This window comes from Tachypleus tridentatus, chromosome 3, assembly GCF_004210375.1.
Source record: "Tachypleus tridentatus isolate NWPU-2018 chromosome 3, ASM421037v1, whole genome shotgun sequence".
Lineage (NCBI taxonomy): Eukaryota > Metazoa > Arthropoda > Merostomata > Xiphosura > Limulidae > Tachypleus > Tachypleus tridentatus.
Genome location: NC_134827.1, coordinates 17,300,871 through 17,323,382, shown reverse-complemented (window position 1 = coordinate 17,323,382; position 22,512 = coordinate 17,300,871). Strand labels below are relative to the sequence as shown.

At 31.8% G+C, this 22,512-nt stretch overlaps 1 protein-coding gene across 3 annotated transcripts; it reads right to left on the bottom strand.

The window, feature by feature from the left end:
- Nucleotides 1-249: 249 nt before the first annotated feature.
- Nucleotides 250-22,114, bottom strand: LOC143246446 (uncharacterized). Of its 3 annotated transcripts, none has more exons than XM_076493177.1 (8): nucleotides 22,017-22,112; nucleotides 4,371-4,429; nucleotides 3,939-4,047; nucleotides 2,075-2,198; nucleotides 1,738-1,950; nucleotides 1,476-1,544; nucleotides 735-992; nucleotides 250-523 (listed from the first exon to the last, which is right to left on the bottom strand). In XM_076493177.1, the coding sequence occupies exons 2-8, from the start codon at nucleotides 4,426-4,428 to the stop codon at nucleotides 383-385; spliced, it is 972 nt and encodes a 323-aa protein (XP_076349292.1). In that variant the 5' UTR covers nucleotide 4,429; nucleotides 22,017-22,112; the 3' UTR covers nucleotides 250-382. The 3 variants fall into 3 exon arrangements, with proteins under 3 accessions (XP_076349292.1, XP_076349293.1, XP_076349291.1); XM_076493178.1 differs by lacking the exon at nucleotides 22,017-22,112 and adding an exon at nucleotides 4,969-5,051; XM_076493176.1 differs by lacking the exons at nucleotides 250-523; nucleotides 735-992; nucleotides 1,476-1,544; ... (2 more) ...; nucleotides 3,939-4,047; nucleotides 4,371-4,429 and adding exons at nucleotides 17,277-17,555; nucleotides 17,769-18,026; nucleotides 18,509-18,577; ... (2 more) ...; nucleotides 20,989-21,097; nucleotides 21,422-21,480 and having other exon boundaries at nucleotides 22,017-22,114.
- Nucleotides 22,115-22,512: the final 398 nt, after the last annotated feature.

The window sequence follows — 22,512 nt, the reverse complement described above, 5'->3', positions numbered from 1 at the left end:
CACGTCAATTTAAAAAAACACGACCTTTATAAATACCATTTATTATGTGTTAGTTGGTTTCATGGCGTTAATTAGCTTGACTTGTGAGACAATATTATTGTCGTCCAAAGTGTATTAACGTGGTTAAGGCCTTCAGCTACTTTTAAAAGAGTGGACTATTCTTCATAAATTTTTGTTCTTGTATTTTTTATAACATATAAAATTGCTGTTGTTTTAGTGTACGTTAAATTATCATCAGTCAAACAGTAATTTCCTCATGAAAGTTTATTAAGTATCGTAGACTCTTTTTTTACAAATACTTATTATTAGTATCTAGGCACGTTACAACGTGCAATGTTTTCACGAAGAAGGAAAAAGTGATAAGAGAGTGGAAGCCAGAAAACTAAGGAGAGATTCCAATGATATTTTTGGCTTCTTCGACCAATTTGTCCCAAAGTCCTCCCAGATCCTCCTTGTATGGTCTGAAAAATTCCAAGGCTTCCCGGGCAACTTCAGCACTGACGTCTTTGGCATGGTCGATGAACTGGACAATAAAACGATTGTAAAATATATATATGTATGATCACTTTTCATGGAAAGCGTGCAAACTTAATAAGGAATCTATTTAATGGATAAATAATATAGGCTTGTATTCTCTACAAGAATTTTCTTTGCGCGGTTCATCTAGTATTATTGTCATTTCAGCTCACTAAACATTCTTACGAGAATACTTGATAAGTTTATATTTTTCTTACCTCCTGGGCGATAATCTTAACCTTGGCCAGTTTATCCTTTGCAGCTTCCAGACCAGAACTCCAGATGGACTTGACCCACTCGGCAAATTTAAAGAATTTCTCTTGTATTTGTAAACCTAAATCCTTGAAGAAGTTCTTTATCTTCTCCCACAGTTCAATGATTGAATATTGACCTCCGATATTGAGAATCTTGTCAATAAGGTCTCTTAGAGCATCAATGCCTTGGTTTTTAATGATCTCCAATAGTCTCCTTACCAGCTGAACAAAAAAAGCATCAATGACCATTAATGATGTACATAATATCAATAAATTCATTGCATTTTTATTACCTGTGAAAACATAAGAAGATCTGTATCAATTCTAAATCCATGTAATAGTATGAGTAAAAAAATCGGTAGAAATTATATGTTATGCAAACTTGAGGGAAAACCAAAACACGCATACTCACATGTAAAGCTATTTTTAAGGAAATATTATTTTGCCATCTTAAATAACAGTGGTGTAAGATAAATGCGACAATAATCAAAGTGAAAGGTTTCTTAATTCTACATTACTGGGTTGGATTCTAGTCGTTTGAATCATTATCTGTTTTTTCAATGTAGTTTCCAAAATCTCAACGTTCCGGCTATTTTGTTTTTTGTTATTGAAAATTTTTGAACATTAATTCTTTTTTATCTAGTATTACATAATATCGCGTATTTGTTGAATCGTTTTAACTTAGTTCTGTAAAACATAACGTACCTCAGACTTTTCTCCAAGCTTCTCACGGATGTAGTTTACGATAGCCTCGATGTTAACATTCTCGATGATCTAAAGCAGAAGTTAACCAATGTTAACAAGCCTATGTATCATATTAAAACAATTAGTAAATTGAACAAAGAACTTCGAAAGATAACCGAACAAGGATAAAAGAAAATTCAAAAGATCAACTTAATCTAACATAAATTATCTCTCAGCAAAAGAAGTGTAAACTTCATACAGTATTTCAAAAGACGAATAGTACCTTGTCTCTAATTCTTATGAGGATAGCCTTGATGTCAAGATCCTTAATGAGTTCATGCAATATGTCCACAATGTTCCTCTTTCCAATACCCAACTTCTCCAAAAGGGATTTAATCCAATCCTTTAATCTATCTTTCAATCGGTTCAGGAGCTCCAAGGCTTTTGAGCCAGCGTCAATTCCAAGATCTTTCAGCTGACTGACAATATCCTTTGCCTACAGTAAAAGAAAGGTAAGAATTACTCTAAAATTATTTATATGTTCAGATTATAATGTAAAAGCTCTCATCCCCAGAGAGTAGTTAAAGTATAATTTCATAACAATTGAAATTGTTCTTTACTTTGTCTAGAAGTTCTTGGCTAACTTCTCTTCCGTGATCAAGAGAATCCTTAATCTTTTGCAAAACATTGTCCAAGGCTTCTTTCAGGGTCTTGCCCAGTTCTGTCTTGATGTCTTCTTCAATTCTATAATAGAGACAAAATAAAACACTAAATATTTACACAGCTTCATTAACAGACATTTCTGGAACTAAGATATCTAATATTTTTCACAGTCTGCTTCAAGTGTAGGTGGAACTTTAAAAATCTCTTTCTATATATATATATGTGTGTGTGTGTATGTGTGTCCCTTGGTTGGACAGCTAGAAGTCAACGGATTTAAAACGCTAAAACCAGAAGTTCGCTAAATTTCTTTGAGTGGACATAGCAGATGCCCAGATGTGGCTTTATAAGCACAAAAACACAACTCTATTACATATAAAGACATTTTACTCTAGTTGACTGATGCTTCTGTTTGACAAACTATGAGAAAAGTGACAACCTCGTTTCAGATATTACAACTATTACAGAAGCGAGAAAATATTAAGAGAGGAATTTTGCTTAACAGACGGTACTTACTTCTCACAACTTGGAAAGTGAGTTACCGTCAGTATCAAAACACACCTAAATACCAATCATAACTAATAATATTTACATCAAGGAAGAATTACATTCAAAAAGAAATTTCAGCTAACAATTTCCAAAGCCTTAAAAAGGGGTTCTGCTAAAAGAGTCAAATTGGCCTTCTGTATTTTCACTTCTGAAATCTACAGCTTACAATACTTTACTTTCCTTGTTTATTTTAAACTAGAACTAGCCTTCTCTTGGACCATTTCATTGGTGGAAGAAGGAAAACCCATGTCCCTGAATATCCTTAGAGGTAATGTTCTCTTTCTTTCTTTTTTTAATCCATGTGCACTAGTATCAAGGCAGTGTGTAATATCAGTTTGTCGTTTTTCAGAGAGGGATATTTTCAAACTATCCATCCTATTGGATCATTAAGTCACTTTTCAATGCTATCTTCGACTGCCAGTGTCATTAAGGCTGTCAATGTACTCAAAACCCTCGCCATTGATGAAGATATGCACGGCTGGAATAATAAAGTGTATCTGAATGGTTAGTGTACGGCTACACAACCGCTTACTTAGGGAACATTTATACACGTAAATTCTTGTCTTTTCGGTTTCAACGAGCTTGTAACTTTGAACAGCTCAGTAGTAGAACAGAGGTTCTTAGTACAAGTTCCGTAGCCTCTTTTCACTTGCCTGCTTTTTACATGTAACATTTAATGCAGAATAAAATTTGAATTCTATTAATTTCATTCTACCTTTATTTTCCCACCATTCTTATAACAGTATAACACATAAGTACATTATTGTAGACAGGACAAATTAGTATTGTATGTATTTCTTAATTAATTAATTCACCGTACCTAAAACGAACCGAAATATATCGCATTATTGTTTTATAACTTCATTTTATGAAATTATTTAACGGAATGTTTAATTATTTGAAAGAATCTATTTACTTTTTCCTGAAAACCACTCGTTTGAAGTAATAAAATATATTTACACGACAAGTTGTTTTTGTTTGTTCTTAAACACAAACTACACTGAGGACTCTTTGTACTCTGTCCACCACTGGTATCGAAACCCGGTTTATAACATTATAAGTCTGCAGACGTACTGCTGTGCTACTAGGGAAATAAGCAACTAACTTTAAGAAAAAACAGTTCAAATATGTCATTTTTTTCCATTACTAGATTTATACTGACGATATCGTTACATATTACCAATACTATTTTGTTCTATGTAAATGGTCTCTAAGTTTTACTAATCTCTTGCAAGTTTAAAATTAAATTATTGTTACTTGGTATGAAGCTCTTACTCGTCAACACGCATGCCTAGATCGTATCCTACAGTTTGTTTCAGGGAAGGAACTTTTTCCATTCCAACCATAAATTCCAAAACGGCCTCGTCGGCAGCATGGTCAAGCACTACAAAAAATAAACACAAATTTTTAGTAGAAATTATAAAGTTAAATGAAATACAATTTGTCCATTAGGTTAATTTTACCTATGTCTTGTATACGTATGTACAAATTTGTTTAACTCTTTGTTGAAAACAAATATTTATTTATCACATGATAGAGCTCTTTTATTTTCACCCATCAGATGATTCTTTTAATGACGCTTAATCCATAGATCTAGAGCAAATTTATAAACTAAAATTATAATATTTTATTTTATGTACTACACAGTAATGGTACTTTTAATTTGAAATTACACAATTTTGAAGGAAATGCTAAACGTATACGAACCCTGGTAGAAGCTGGCGGAAGCAAGTCCGAAGAACAAGGTTGCTATAAGAATCTTCATCCTGAGAAAAATCACCCATTTAATTAATTTCGTAGTAAAGATATAAATATATTTCACATAATTAGAGAGATAGATTAGCAGTTAATGTTCTGTAATCTTGATCTTTCGTTCTTTATGTGACAAAAATAAATTATGAAGGTCAGTACAAACAAAACCTTTTTTGATACCAATTACTTAAATATTTTTTTTAAATTATTAGGTTCACTTAAATACGGATAACATTGTTCTCTAATGTGTTAAAATTTGTAAAGTGTGGATCACGTGCTTATTAGAAGTTCGAACAGTACAGATCAGCGCCACTTGGGGAACAATTAAATTCAGTTAACTCGTAAATACAGGAAACTTTTAAAGCCATAACAGTTATGCAACGTCTTAAAATATTCACAGAAAAAGAAACAAAAACGGGTAGCTTGATATCTACAATGAAGAATTTAAAATAACAACACTTTTCCGTATAATAATAGTATTAATAATAATTATTAATATTTTTTAACCCTTTGAATAATTCTGTTTACAGGTAGAAAACATTCAAATTCCCACCTTTGTCTGTTGGATTGCTCTGCTATGGTAGACTGTCTTCGACACTACATCTAAAGAGTTTATATAGCTGAAACTGGATAGTCGGGTTACCTTCTACTCTGCCCTCATCCTGGTACCATTGATAACGTAGGGATACAACAGATGTTTTGCATTATGATAACAGCCGGACACCGTGTTAGAATTAACCTAATACCATAGGTGATATTTTTATGAAAGAAATCTTAATTTTAATTTATGAATTTTCAGTTCTAGTCAGTTCTTTATTCTACTTCCGGCCAAATCAGCTGCTGAGGCTTCGGCATTATGATATTTCGAAGCTATTTGTGATTTTCCAAGAATAAGTATATGACTGTAACGTTTTGACTCAACTAATAAAAGTGGTAAGATCAGTAAACTTAGAAACTGTTAATGCAAACTTGTTAACATAGTTCTATAAAGCACCCTTAGTGTATATGAACACATGAAAGGCCTTTTAAACACGAACATATCCATTAATATGTCGTTTCATTCATATTTACCGCAAACTCTGAGTTGGGTCTAGCATGGTCAGATGGTTAAGGCCCTCCACAGAAATCTGAGGGTCGTGGGTTCGAAGCCCCGTCACCCCTAACATACTTCCCGTTTTAACTGTAGGGGAGATATAATGTACGGGTAATCCCACTATTCGTTGGTAAAAAAGTAGTTCAAGAGTTGGGGGTTGGTGATAACGACAATTTGACTACTTCCCAGTTGTATTTCCCTTCTGAATTTGGGATTAACGAAGATTGTCCTCGTTTATCTTCTCCTGAAATTTAAAACAAACAAACAAGTTTCTGAGTTACTAATTTGAAGGTTGTGGTGGCAAAAAATTCATTCAAGAATATACATAAAATAACTGTTCTTAGTTTTTTATAAAATGTGTTTTCAGGGATAATTCCTTTCTCTGCACACCAGTCAATATATTATAAAGTAGAACTAAACGAAACCATCTTATTATAAGGAAGATCGTTTTTGCTATTTTTATCCTGATATCTGCTACTTTTAACTTTAGACGGTCGTATGTTATACAGTATTTTACTATTTTTTAGTTGTTGTTTATCAAGCAGAAAATCATGTAAATTGTAATTGTGATGTTTATAATTAGAAGTTGATGATTAAAAAATAACGGTGACTTCACTAATTTGTAAGTCGCATAGCATGCGAAAAAAAACAAAAAATCACCCAGAAAACCGTACGTCTTGTAACGATAACAATTGGGATTCACAGAACAAGTACCAACAGTACTGCAAGTAGGCGATAGTATTTACCGTTATTTCTTATTTATAATTTCTATCTTATAAGAATATAAAAACAACATGTCTGGGTACCTAAACACATGTCACTAAATTGCTCAATATTTTCCAACTGAAAGTGGTTATGTGAAATTCATCTTAATCACCAATGTTCATAAAGAGCACTTGATAAGACAAGTGAAGGATAAGACAGCACGTATACATGCCTTTTGCCACGGACATAGCATCACAGTTCAAGATACATGTGGCTCGAAAGGTTGAAGTTATATGATCTGTACACCAATCAAGGGCGGACAAGGATCTTGAAACGTACGGTCAATTACTCAAAATTCATAATGTATCTTTATATTCGTTAATCAACAGCAATGGGTCAGTTAATAACCAGAATATTACTCCAATAGCCTACGCGTCACCATGAATTTATTTGTCAGGTGTCCCGACAGCTCAATTTGCCCCTGACACCTGTATATGATCATATATAAAACAATCATTTGCACCACTCCACACTTTTAACTTTTCCACTTGTTATCTCTAACCATGTTTTCTTTGTTCACACAAAAGTTACCAATCATTTCTGTTTAAACAAGTAATTTAAAGAAATACTTAAACAAGCCTTTAGAGTAGTAATTAATATTTTTACCTTACCTTATACACACTATTAATTGCTATTTGTGTTTTATAATTTAACTAGAATGCACTAATTCTTGTTTCAAAACTTTTATATTTTAAAGAGTATGTGTCTTGTTCGATAATTATATGGTATTTCGTGTTTGAACTCATCTCCGTATATATATTTCAAATTAATATACTATTTTAAATTTTAATTAATATATATCTTTACTCATATTGTAGGAACTGGGTCTTATAACTCACCCCTCGGTGGACTCAGCAGCAAGCTCAATGTGGCTTTGCTTTAAGAAAACAAACACAGACATACACTTGTAACTCAACAAGATATGCAAAATAACGAATGGTTTTTAAACTTCCCTCGCTGTGTGGAATGAATAGGCCTAATTTTAGGTTATTGCTTAAATCATCATGAAATATGATAAACATTCACTGGCAGCAAATATTAACTTCAAACGTATATCGTTTATTTATATATAAAATATCTTGAATCAAGCTCACATCGAATGTAAACTTAACACTTTAATTATTTTATTAATTATCTTGTTCTCGTATTTGGAAAGTATGCACTATACTCATCATGTTGCCATGAACGGGTTTGACATTTGCTGGACATTTTTGTCACTAATTTGAATAATAAGACTGTAAAATGTGTCTTTTATTGTTGTATTTTTTGTTCATTGTTATTACTAATACTCATGTGCTTTATATTAACAACCTATAATGTTTTCAGTATCTTTCTTTTTCTGGTTTTGTTATAGTATATAAACATACCATGTGTTTTCTACCTCCTTGTATCAATCCAGGAATGTTTCAAAATTTGTTATTGTTCATGTAGTACAAGTTTTTACGTAACGCATTGATGAAGAAGGTCAGTAAATTACTGTTACTTAAGCTACTTGTTGTTCTGTATCATTTACTCAGGGTAGCACCCTTCGTCTTCCCTTGGTAAAAGTAGTTATGAGGTCGGTCACCTGAGTATGTGAAGTTACGTAGTCATCTTTACTACTGGGAGTCATTTGATCTCTTTAGGTAATGATTTTTCTTATGTTTCGTTGGGAATGACAAGTCATATATACAGAGCTAATTACTCTGGGTAATTTTGATGTTAACGAGTTGAGTAAATAATGTTAGATTTGTTGAGTCTAGAAACGAATATCAACATAATATTGGTAGCGAGTTCTTACGGATAAGTTACAAACATTTGAAACTTAACTTCACTGTAGGGACGATTATCCATTGTGGCAGTAAAATTTTGCTGGAGATGTTTAAATAAAATGTGTTTATTATGATTGTTCATTCTCTTTTTATTTCTTGCAGTTGCGAGTAAAACAATTAATAGTAGAAAAAACAATTTGAAGAACAACTGCAACTAACGACTTTGAGATTCAGTTGTGAAAGTTGTAGAAAAAACACAATTTGGAGAGCAACTGCAACAAAGGACTTTGAGATTCGATTATAAAAACTGTAGAAATTCTCAATATGAAGAAAAATTGTAACTAAGGACTTTGAGATTCATTTGTACATCCTGTGCTGTATGAATATAGTTTCTGTAACTGAATATTCTTCGTCCATCAGAGGATCCAGGAACGATACTTATCTGAATCGAATATCACATTTCTCAAACACGTGTTGGCTCATACTAGATTAGCTGTGACGTAATTTGTGCGTCATGCATACACAAGAATAGTGTCGTGTTCGTTTTTCCATCACAAGAAAGTTATAACGTATTTAAGGTCCTAAGACTATCCGAAGTTGTAACTAAGTGTAACCACTGTTTAATCCTTTTTCCTTGATTTGAACGTTTTGCTGTATTGACTACTGTAACACAAGTGTTAATAGTAGTTTGGACACCAAACACTGGTTCACTGAGAAGAAAGAGATCGGTTTAGTGAGGTATTAGTAACACTAAATTAATAAGATATAAAGATTAAGCGTCCAGCCGTAGCATTGATTTTTTTACCTTTAGACAGTTTATAACATTATTCTTCAAAACGTTTATCGGATTAACTTTTTAAGTCATTTCCCCTTCTACTAAGGTGTCATGCTTCCAAAACGCAAAACCCCTTTCATGCGGATATTTCTTTAGATAATCAAAGCACATGTTATATTTATATGTATACATTCTGTATCGTGATTGTTTGTAAATTAAAACTTAGTTTCGTAACTGGACAACTTTATACATATATCAGTGCCATATATACGTATATATTTGTGTGTGTAGTCTAATGTATCAGTCTGAAAACTGATATTTGTTAAAAGTTCCAAAATATCGCGACCTCTATTGTGACGCATTAAGGATTTAACTTAATCGTTAATAGATAAGTTATCTATTAATAAATATGAAACACAATCTATCATTTGATTCACTATTTGTTACCGAGTTGCAGGAATATCAAGGAATTCGAACCTCATGTACAAAGTGCAAATCAAAAAGTGGACTGTACTTTGCATCCTTCTTTTTATCAAGGAATCCAAAATAACAGCTCAGCAAAGAAAGCGTCAAACAAAGCAGCTCATATAAGTTCCAGTACTATTAACACTTAAAAAATAAGTTTCGCTTCAATAGTACCAGTGAGCATCAGCAGAATTTCACCCCTGTGCAATAGTTATACACAAGAAATATATAAAATTAAAAAATATGAAAAATAAACTTAGACAATAACCATTTAAAAATATAGTCATTGTCATACAGATTTTTAGATATCCTTTTTAATTTTATCATACATTGAGGAATTTTTGTTCTTCACACTCCAAGTATTGTATTTTTGGTTTTGAAGAAAGAATATACAGCATTAATGTTTATCGAAGTTCACATATTGGTTATTTCTAATATATTACATGAACCAGGTTGTGCTTTAGGCTTAGAAAAGTTCACCCCTGATCGTTCTATTTGCCCATTATTTTGTTTGGTGATTTCCGTAACATAAAATGAAATAACCGTACACTTTAATTTAATAAAACGAAGTTTATACACTTTTGAAAGATAAAAAAATTCATTTTCAAAATCATTATTAATATGTAAAAGGTATGGATATGATTGTGAGAAGGAAATCATAGGGACTAGATTAACATAAGCAACAAAGTAACAAATTAGAAAGTTGGCTTGGTTTAATATTTTGTACATATTATCATACAGATTTACATAACAGACATATGTCTATAATACAAATAAGATTACTCTAGAGTAGCATGTGCTTCCTTTTCTTTTCATCTATCTGATGTCATCTGTTAGCAGAAAATTATGTGTAAACTTATTGACAAATGAATATTTATTTTAATTTTATGTGGTACCCCACACTAACATTAAAATACTTATTATTTGGGGGAAAGTTTGAGATTTGATATTTCACTGGCAGTTGCTGGTGAATACTCACTATTTGTGATTCTTGCTATCTCCTAGATTTCAAAGTATGATGAAGTTAATCACTGATGTTGATGTAAACAAGAACAGGATCATCAGATCAGTGGTTTGATCATCCTTAACTCCAAGAAAGCCTATATGATTGACTGTTCAAATGACAGTTAAGTTTCTGTCCAGCATCTGCTAGTGGTCAGTAGTCCTTGAAGAGTCAAAATGACTTGTTTCATTATGGAGGAAAAAGTCAGGACCACAGAATTTTTGCTAATTGTGATCCTTGGTGAACCTAAGAGAATCATTTAATGATATAGCATGATTGCATTAAATATGTGGTTCTTAATGTGCTAAACAACTTTGAAATATTCTGTAAGATGCCACAAACTATGGAACTTGATTATTTCTATGGATAGTTTGGGGAGGATCTGAAGTTTAAGCTTTGCAAACATTAATAAAGCAGAAAGGTTTTAGCGTTTGTTTCAGAAGAATTACTCTTTGAATGTCTTGTTACTCCAAACTGTTTAAGAATAAGCTCAAGGCAAGCGTAAGGGTATAAATTTCTGTCATATATCTGTTAAACTGGTCTGTGCAATAAGTAGTGTCACTTTCAGGTGGCTCATAACCTTAAAAGGTAAGTGTAGTAATCACAGTAGCTTAAAAAATGCTAAAAATATACCTTTTATTTGAAACTGAATTCTCTGCCTCTGACAGAGTTTCAATGAAGAGACCACATAAAAACACAATGAAATGCAATTTTTATTGACAAATACGATTAAAGTGATGAGTGCCCCAGATGGTGAACTGTGCACATCCTGAAGATCTTAAATTCTTTATTTATAAACTCATAGCTTCACTTGTTACTTACCTGTCACACAGTAATAGCATTAGATATTATATAAAATATTAGTTAATGCAATCCTTCTCAGTGGGCACATGCTACATATATATCAAATTAGAAACCAAAATAAAAACCATGTTTGATTAAACAATTAACTTTAACAGAATAAAATCATTTAAATAGATATTGAAAAATGAAATCATTTGAAAAAACTGTATCACAGACATAAAACATATCAAATAACAGAAATAGCAGTAACATCACAACATCAGACACTGTGTTAAGGATAAAAGCATATGTAACTCATATACTAACACATCAAAGGATAAAGATGATTCTGTTGAATATCACTATTAACAAAACAAAATTTGCTTAAAGAAATAAAGATGAGACATTTTTTCTCTTTCAAGTCAGTGTCATTGTGATAGCCATTAAACATGTCATGAAAATCATGTTAGATCTGTATTCTAAAGGCAGCTGGTAAGAGTATTAAAACTTTAATTTAAATAAAATACAGAACAATGTTTCGACCTTTTAGGTCATCTTCATGTTAGCAAAGAGAGTTTTTGTTAAATTTAAATATATTTTAGCTTCTTAGATTTAGTGAGTATGAGGCTTGCAGATTTGAAAAGCCATTTATGATAAGCTAAGAAGAATACTGTATATAAAACTAGAGAAATGAACTGTTTGTGATTCATAGAGAGTCTTAAATTTTGTATGATCAAAGCATTTCTGGCTACACTTGTTAACAGCTAATGCTGTTTTTTTCAGGCTTCATTGATCTATATAAACTACAAGTTTTTATCTGGTTGTAGTTTTAGAGTATTTCAGTTCAGTACTTTAGTCAGTGTCTATAGTGTGTCCCATGACTGGTTTTATGAATGAAATGCTCCAAAATTTCAATTTTTTTAGATTAATGAATCACTTTGAAGTACTGAAATGTGACCTTCAGTGGTACATTCTCATCAGCTTAGATAAACAATTGTAATATCATTTGAATATTGAAAAGATTATTAAAAATAACCATTATCTTGAATATTCCTCTTTATATAGCAAACAAAAAGAATTCATGAAGCATTATTATCATTAAAAACATTTTATATTGGAAAGCAAACAAAAAGAATTCATGAAGCATTATTATCATTAAAACATTTTATATTGGAAATAGACCACAGGGTTTAAACATTGGGAGTAAGGATGAAATGATATAATTGGTATTTTTGTATAAGGGGTATGTTACCATTATTAGGTTTGGAAACTGACATTATAGAATAAATGAATTTGTGTAATATTTATGCTAGATCTAGCTTATGATTCTGTGATATAGAGTAACCTGTTGGTTGTTAGCTAACTATTGTTGGTACATTAAAAAGAAAAGAGTATTTTCATTGTGTAGTTATACTGAAAAAACTGATGCAAGTTGCTTTTTGCAGTTACTTGCATGTTTCATCATACTTTTAGCAAGAGATGCCTCATGCAAAAAATGTACCAGTGTTTCATTAATAGCTATGTAAGAGATTTAAAATATATAATTCTTAATGTAACATAGTTGAACAATTCTTTAGTTGAACTTTGTATTGTGTGCAGATTTATCATGCTGAAAATAAAAAGTACTTTGATATTTCAGTAGTCCATTTGTTGCTTTTATGATTTTACAAAATTAGTTGCATTAGTTTATCCTGTACTAATATTGTTGTTATTTAAATATGTACATATAATCTTCATATGTGATGTGTAGTTGGAGGAGATATACAGCATGTTATAAGATCCATTTTTATGTATAAACTTATTAAGGGGAACAACTGTATAAAAATGTATGCACAAGACATTGGTCTGCATTCTTTCACTAGTACAACAGCTATGGCTAATGTAGTTTTAACATTACACACAAAAAATCATGTGTATTAGCATTAAAACGTTTTCCAGCCAGACTGTTTTAAAAAACGTTTTCAAAATCACTTTTTATTTAATTTTATGTCGAGTTTATATGAACTTCTATTGTACTTCATGAATACTAAGCCCACAAAACTGACCAAACTTATCCTTACAAATTGTTTGTTTCTTAGGAATGATCTGCCAAGGTAAGAAAGACACTAAATAAAGTTTGGTGTTGACATAAAAAAATAACCTGGAGTACCATGTTAAACTGAAATATTTTATTAATGTATAAGCTTTCCAGTTTTTTAAATAATTCTTTTTGTGGTGGAATTACAATGCTAATGTAACACATTAAAACTTTCTAAGAATTTTATGCTTTGGGAACACTTAAAATATTGAATTGATACATTTATATACAAAGAAAAACACTTCAAGTTAAACTAAGTATCTAAAATAGAAGATTCTATCACTATCAGAATAAATATAAAACTACTTCACGGTTGAGTGTCTGCGTGTTTTCTTACAGCAAAGTCACATCAGGCTATCTGCTAAGTCCACCGATGGGGACCGAACACCTGATTTTGGATTTGTAAGTCCGTAGACTTTCTGCTGGGGAACTTCACAGTTGAACTTTCCCACATTAAGTAAAATGTTTGTTTCTTTCGGAATTCCAACCAAGCTTCATCAGAAATACTTGAACAAAGTTGCCACTAATTTTTCATTAACACACAAGAGGGTAGGTAGCTAGTTAATATCGTCCACCACCTGCTCTTGGGCTGGTGGTGGATTAAATAATGGGATTTGACAGCTGGAAAACACGTTTTTGTAAAACCATTTCTAAATTATAAATTTAAATTACTTTAGTATCAAAGACCCTCCAGTGTCAAATAAACTATCAGACTCTGACGTTTGCTAATTTATCCTGGAAATTAAATGTTTTTAAAGTTCATACTTAGCAGGCAAGTTAAAAATAATAGAAATGTTCACTCCCATGACCCGCACGAGTTTCGGAGAAGTGTTGTACCCTCTACTGACTTGCCATGGTTTGGGAAGGTTGTTTTGATTCGTTTCTCGATTATATTTATTGTAATTTATATTACCTCCTCTGGCATCATGCAGTGACTGCCAATATTAAATGGATATTTATGTTTTTTCATATAAAGGGCTTATGTTTCTTATGTGGTGTTGCTCGAGAAACTATTGTTTATTTGATTTTCCAATGTTCTAAAGTACAGGATTCGTGGAATTTAATTTTTAATTTGTTTAAAACAGTTTTAGGCCGTAAGATAATGGATCACGTAAAAGGACAGGTAGTTTTGGTTGGATTTTTACGTCATTTGAGTTTTCGTCATCTCTGGTTGTTACATTTGAGTACGGGTATAGCTGAGTTTGTGATTTATTCCACTGGTAATACGGTTGTGTTGCGTGGTGTTGGTTTTCCTTTCGTTAAGGCTCAGTTAGAAGTCAAAATGTATTTCGATTTCTTATGGTTTCGGTTATAGGATAAACTGTCAGATTTGTATTGTATTCATCGCGACTCGGGCATTTGTTAAGTGAGGAGTACAGTGCAGCGATTAAGAATGGTAATTTTGATTGTGTGTGATAATTTTCCGTTTATTGCAGTTCGTCTTATTATTCATATGTTTGGTAATGATTTTATTGCTTTGTTTTGTTACTACTATTTTTCTGTAATTTTCAAGTGATTATATTTAATTAATATGTCTTTATTATCCAGATATGTGCAGTCATTATCATGAGTGGTCCTAACAGATCAATGTATGAGGGTGGATTGATAAAGGAAAAAAAAAAGATATGCTTCCATAAAATAGTAACAAGCGAGTGTTACGGTTGTGTCTCTTCAACAACATTGAAAACGAACATATTTTTTTCGAATTTATTCATATACAATTAGTTGATTTAAGAAAAAAATTCAGTTCAGGTGATATTTATATATTTGAGAACTTTTCAGGTATATTCATACATACATTTACTCGCTGATTTAAAAAAAAGAGTTCAGATTGTATATGCATATTTGAGGACTTTAATATACTTGAAATGTTTGTTGACTTAATAGAATATTTTACATGCGTTTAAAGGAATAATTAAGTCTACTTCTTTGTTGCAATGAAATTCCAGAGATTTCTGAAACCTTTCTGGAAAACGTTTGTGAAATTGTGAAGCACTCACAAATTTTGAAGTTTTTAATTTTACGTCATTATAATCTTTAAAGATATATATTTTTATGAGTTGTCAACAACATTTTACTAATTTAAGATAACTAAAACAGCGCACTGTCAGGCAGCGGACGGGCGGATTTTGAAAAGGCTAACTGAATGACAAACAGGCGTAAACACATCGCGGACTAGTAAATACTATAATCAAGTAGAATAGTTTCTGTATAATCAAAATACTGTTCTTTTCCATGTGACTTCATGACTTCTTGGTATAACGTAATGTGAGTATATATTTCCTTATATCAAAGCCATATTGGTCAAGAAGAATGGAAGGTAAAGTGAAATGTGATCAACGTTAGACATGGCATACGGGTTTTAACTGAGGTGTCAAATGAAAAACAAAAAAGTGTTATACAGCTTCAAATTGTCATATATATTAAGCTGTATAGTAATGGTATAAAACGTATAACTGTAAATACTGTATTTATTCAAATATGAGTGTATATTTATAATTAATTATCATTATTATACATACTTCAAATCCTACATTTATGAATCGAAATGTAATGTGATGTCCTCTTACATTGTCTTTCTTTTTTAATTTCGCTTGAAAGTAAAACGAAGGATAGTGAAAAACATGTTTTTACTTACGATATAAGAAAGTGTATCATTTAGGTTTCGAGTTTTAAAATTCAGCCAGTGAATTCATTTCACAAAATGTTCTGTGATTTGAATCAAGTTATATCAGGAAATAGCACATTCACTTTTTTTACTTCTTTCATTTATTTGTGAACAATACTTCGATCATCGTTTGCGTAATCGCGTTGTATTTTACAAATTCCGGTAGAGAAAACCGAAACCTGGGGCAACTAGTCCTATTGCCCCAAAGCAAATGATGCCATTAAAGTAACAAGCAAGATCGTACCTGTTGACTTATCAAATATCTACGGCGATTCTATTACACATTTTGTACCGTTCTAACAGTTTAATAAAGTGAAACCATATAGTTTATGAAACATGAATAAAGGTGTTTCATTTAAAGTGGTAAAGGTGTCTTGGTCATAACAGGTAGTTACTTAGACGAAACAACATGGGGAAAAATATCTTTCTAATATCAGGTAAATTTAAAAATATGTAAAATTAAAAATTTGCAAGGATCTTGTTTATTGAGAAAAATAGAAATCCCAAAACAATTTTAAGGTCTAACATCAGTTGTAACAGAATACATTAAATCATAGAATATTAAGTAGCTTATGAACACCACACTAGTTGTTTATCAGAAATAATTACATGCATTTCACAGAACATGGATAAGTGGTTGCCTGGAAAGAGAAGAGAATAAAGAAAGAAGCAGAAGAAAAGAGGATACGTCTTAAGAATCCAAAGGCTGAGCGATCAACTTTATAACATACAAGGTATACACGTGACAGGTGTTTGCGAACATGTTTTTCTTAAAATGAGATATTCAGCCACACCCGGGAGTATCAACACGAGTGAAGCTGTTTTACACACATAAATGTCTACAGTCTTATAACTTAGAAAAAATATTTAGTGAAACTGTAGTACTAGAGTTTTTCGTTGTGTCTTATTCTAAAAAAATCCCCGTACCGTGACTCAATAAACTGACTGAATCTTGGCGAAATTAAATTATGAGATAAATAACATTAGTGTCTTCAGTCTTTCCTTTTCAGTTGTTGAGAACGATAAATGGTAAATGTTCTCTTTTTTTTTAGGTCGAAACTCATAACGGCAGCTCAATACAGAAAATACGCTTTCTGTATTTCAGTCAATTTTCTTCGTAAACATCGTTCATCCTTTCCTAAAACTCAAGAAACAGTTAATACTTTGATATTGCATGGTTTGAATAAGGAATTAATAACACTTAGAAATCATCGAAACTGTTTAAGATAGAGAACGTCAATTAAAAAAACACGACCTTTATAATAATCATTTATTATGTGTTAGTTGGTTTCATGGCGTTAATTAGCTTGACTTGTGAGACAATATTATTGCTGTCCAAAGTGTATTAACGTGGTTAAGGCCTGCAGCTACTTTTAAAAGAGTAGACTATTCTTCATTAATTTTTGTTCTTGTATTTTTTTATAACATATAAAATTGCTGTTGTTTTAGTGTACGTTAAATTATCATCAGTCAAACAGTAATTTCCTCATGAAAGTTTATTAAGTATCGTTGACTCTTTTTTTACAAATACTAATTATTAGTATCCAGTACAGGCACGTTACAAAGTGCAATGTTTTCACGAAGAAGGAAAAAGTGATAAGAGAGTGGAAGCCAGAAAACTAAGGAGAGATTCCGATGATATTTTTGGCTTCTTCGACCAACTTGTCCCAAAGTCCTCCCAGATCCTCCTTGTATGGTCTGAAAAATTCCAAGGCTTCCCGGGCAACTTCAGCACTGACGTCTTTGGCATGGTCGATGAACTGGACAATAAAACGATTGTAAAATATATATATGTATGATCACTTTTCATGGAGAGAGTGCACAACTTTTGTAAGGAATCTATTTAATGAATAAATAATATAGGCTTGTATTCTCTACAAGAATTTTCTTTGCGCGGTTCATCTAGTATTATTGTCATTTCAGCTCACTAAACATTCTTACGAGAATACTTGATAAGTTTATATTTTCCTTACCTCTTGGGCGATGATCTTAACCTTGGCCAGTTTATCCTTTGCAGCTTCCAGACCAGAACTCCAGATGGACTTGACCCACTCGGCAAATTTAAAGAATTTCTCTTGTATTTGTAAACCTAAATCCTTAAAGAAGTTCTTTATCTTCTCCCACAGTTCAATGATTGAATATTGACCTCCGATATTGAGAATCTTGTCAATAAGGTCTCTTAGAGCATCAATGCCTTGGTCTTTAATGATCTCCAATAGTCTCCTTACCAGCTGAACAGAAAAAGCATCAATGACCATTAATGATGTACATAATATCAATAAATTCATTGCAATTTTATTACCTGTGAAAACATAAGAAGATCTGTATAAATTCTAAATCCATGTAACAGTATGAATAAAAAAATCGGTTGAAATTATATGTGCTGCAAACTTGAGGGAAAACCAAAACACGCATAGTCACATGTAAAGCTATTTTTAAAGAAATATTATTTTGCCATCTTAAATAACAGTGGTGTAAGATAACTGCGACAATAATCAAAGTTAAAAGTTTCTTAATACTACACTACTGGGTTGGATTCTCGTCGTTTGAATCATTATCTGTTTTTCAATGTAGTTTCTAAAATCTCAACGTTCCGGCTATTTTGATTTTTGTTATTGAAAATTTTTGAACATTAATTCTTTTTTATCTAGTATTACATAATATCGCGTATTTGTTGAATCGTTTTAACTTAGTTCTGTAAAACATAACGTACCTCAGACTTTTCTCCAAGCTTCTCACGGATGTAGTTTACGATAGTTTCGATGTTAACATTCTCGATGATCTAAAGCAGAAGTTAACCAATGTTAAACAAGTCTATGTATCAAATTAAAACAATTAGTAAATTGAACAAAGAACTTCGAAAGATAACCGAACAAGGATAAAAGAAAATTCAAAAGATCAACTTAATCTAACATAAATTATCTCTCAGCAAAAGAAGTGTAAACTTCATTCACTATTTGATAAGACGAATAGTACCTTGTCTCTAATTCTAATGAGAATAGCCCTGATGTCAAGATCCTTAATGAGTTCATGCAATATGTCCAAAATGTTCCTCTTTCCAATACCCAACTTCTCCAAAAGGGATTTAATCCAATCCTTTAATCTATCTTTCAATCGGTTCAGGAGCTCCAAGGCTTTTGAGCCAGCATCAATTCCAAGATCTTTCAGCTGACTGACAATATCCTTTGCCTACAGTAAAAGAAAGGTAAGAATTACTCTGAAATTATTTATATGTTCAGATTATAATGTAAAAGCTGTCATCCCCAGAGTGTAGTTAAAGTATAATTTCATAACAATTGAAATTGTTCTTTACTTTGTCTAGAAGTTCTTGGCTAACTTCTCTTCCGTGATCAAGAGAATCCTTAATCTTTTGCAAAACATTGTCCAAGGCTTCTTTCAGGGTCTTGCCCAGTTCTGTCTTGATGTCTTCTTCAATTCTATAATAGAGACAAAATAAAACACTAAATATTTACACAGCTTCATTAACAGACATTTCTGGAACTAAGATATCTAATATTTTTCACAGTCTGCTTCAAGTGTAGGTGGAACATTAAAAATCTCTTTCTATATATATATGTGTGTGTGTGTGTGTGTGTGTGTCCCTTGGTTGGACAGCTAGAAGTCAACGGATTTAAAACGCTAAAACCAGACGTTCGCTAAATTTCTTTAAGTGGACATAGTAGATGCCCAGATGTGGCTTTATAAGAAGAAAAACACAACTCTATTACATATAAAGACATTTTACTCTAGTTGACTGATGCTTCTGTTTGACAAACTATGAGAAAAGTGACAACCTCGTTTCAGATATTACAACTATTACAGAAGCGAGAAAATATTAAAAGAGGAATTTTGCTCAACAGACGGCAATTACTTCTCACTACTTGGAAAGTGAGTTACCGTCAGTATCAAAACACACCTAAATACCAATCATAACTAATAATATTTACATCAAGGACGAACTACATTCAAAAGGAACTTTCAGCTGACAATTTCCAAAGCCTTAAAAAGGGATTCTGCTGAAAGAGTCAAATTGGCCTCCTGTATTTTCACTTCTGAAATCTACAGCTTACAATACTTTACTTTCCTTGTTTATTTTAAACTAGAACTAGCCTTCTCTTGGACCATTTCATTGGTGGAAGAAGGAAAACCCATGTCCCTGAATATCCTTAGAGGTAATGCTCTCTCACTCTTTCTTTTTTTTTTAATCCATATGCACTAGTATCAAGGTAATCTGTAATATTAGTTTGTCGTTTTTCAGAGAGGGATATTTTCAAACTATCCATTCTATTGGATCATTAGGTCACTTTTCAATGCTATCTTCGACTGCCAGTGTCATTAAGGCTGTCAATGTACTCAGAACCCTCGCCATTGATGAAGATATGCACGGCTGGAATAATAAAGTGTATCTGAATGGTTAGTGTACGGCTACACAACCGCTTACTTAGGGAACATTTATACACGTAAATTCTTGTCTTTTCGGTTTCAACGAGCTTGTAACTTTGAACAGCTCAGTAGTAGAACAGAGGTTCTTAGTACAAGTTCCGTAGCCTCTTTTCACTTGCTTGCTTTTTACATGTAACATTTAATGCAGAATAAAATTTGAATTCTATTAATTTCATTCTACCATTATTTTCTTATCATTCTTATAACAGTATAACAAATAAGTACATTATTGTAGACAGGACAAATTATTATTGTATGTATTTCTTAATTAATTAATTCTCCGTACCTAAAACGAACCGAAATATATCGCATTATTGTTTTATAACTTCATTTTATGAAATTATTTAAAGGAATGATTAATTGATTAATTATTTGAAAGAATCTATTTACTTTTTCCTAAAAACCATTTGTTTGAAGTAATAAAATATATTTACATGACAAGTTGTTTTTGATTGTTCTTAAACACAAACTACACTGAGGACTCTTTGTACTCTGTCCACCACTGGTATCGGAACCCGGTTTATAACATTATAAGTCTGCAGACGTACTGCTGTGCTACTAAGGAAATAAGCAACTAACTTTAAGAAAAAAACAGTTCAAATATGTCATTTTTTTCCATTACTAGATTTATACTGACGATATCGTTACATATTACCAATACTATTTTGTTCTATGTAAATGGTCTCTAAGTTTTACTAATCTCTTGCAAGTTTAAAATTAAATTATTGTTACTTGGTATGAAGCTCTTACTCTTCAACACGCATGCCTAGATCGTATCCTACAGTTTGTTTCAGGGAAGGAACTTTTTCCATTCCAACCATAAATTCCAAAACGGCCTCGTCGGCAGCATGGTCAAGCACTACAAAAAATAAACACAAATGTTTAGTAGAAATTATAAAGTTAACTGAAATACAATTTGTCCATTAGGTTAATTTTACCTATGTCTTGTATACGTATGTAAAAAATTTGTTTAACTCTTTGTTGAAAACAAATATTTATTTATCACATGATAGAGCTCTTTTATTTTCACCCATCAGATGATTCTTTTAATGACGCTTAGTCGATAGATCCAGAGCAAAGTTATAAACTAAAATTATAATATTTTATTTTATGTACTACACAGTAATGGTACTTTTAATTTGAAATAACACAATTTTGAAGGAAATGCGAAACGTTTACCAACCATGGTAGAAGCTGGCGGAAGCAAGTCCGAAGAACAAAGTTGCTATCAGAATCTTCATCCTGAGAAAAATCACCCATTTAATTAATATCGCAGTAAAGATATAAATATATTTCACATTATTAGAGAGATAGATTAACAGTTATTGTTTTGGCATCTTGATCTTTCGTTCTTTATGTGACAAAAATAAATTATGAAGGTCAGTACAAACAAAACCTTTTTTTATACCAATTATTTAATTTTTTTTTAAATTATTAGGTTCACTTAAATACGGATAACATTGTTCTCTAATGTGTTAAAATTTGTAAAGTGTGGATCACGTGCTTATTAGAAGTTTGAACAGTACAGATCAGCGCCACTTGTGGAACAATTAAATTCAGTTAACTCGTAAATACAGGAAATTTTTAAAGCCATAACTATTATACAATGACTTAAAATATTCACAGAAACAAAAACAAAAACGGGTAGCTTGATATCTACAATGAAGAATTTAAAATAACAACACTTTTCCGTATAATAATAGTATTAATAATAATTATTAATATTTGTAACCCTTTGACTAATTCTGTTTATAGGTAGAAAACATTTAAATTCCCACCTTAGTCTGTTGGATTGCTCTGCTATGGTAGACTGTCTTCGACACTACATCTGAAGAGTTTATATAGCAGAAACTGAATCGTCGAGTTACCTTCTACTCTGCCCTCATCCTGGTACCATTGATAACGTAGGGATACAACAGATGTTTTGCATTATGATAACAGCCGGACACCGTGTTAGAATTAACCTAAGTACCATAGGTGATATTTTTGTGAAATAAATCTTAATTTTTATTTATGAATTTTCAGTACCAGTAGTTCTTTATTCTACTTCCGGCCAAATCAGCTGCTGAGGCTTCGGCATTATGATATTTCGAAGCCATTTGTGATTTTCCAAGAATAATTATATGACTGTAACGTTTTGGCTCAACTAATAAAAGTGGTAAGATTAGTAAACTTAAAAACTGTTAATGTAAACTTGTAGTTAACATAGTTCTATAAAGCACCCTTAGTGTATACGAACACATGAAAGGCCTTTTAAACACGAACATATCCATT

Coding starts and splice junctions, on each gene's coding strand:
- LOC143246446 (XM_076493176.1), bottom strand. CDS start 21,479: ATGAAGATTCTGATAGCAACTTTGTTCTTCGGACTTGCTTCCGCCAGC. Junction 19,233..20,988: donor CTAGGCATGCGTGTTGAAGA/GTAAGAGCTTCA, acceptor TCTCTATTATAG/AATTGAAGAAGACATCAAGA. Junction 18,985..19,108: donor GCCAAGAACTTCTAGACAAA/GTAAAGAACAAT, acceptor CTTTTACTGTAG/GCAAAGGATATTGTCAGTCA.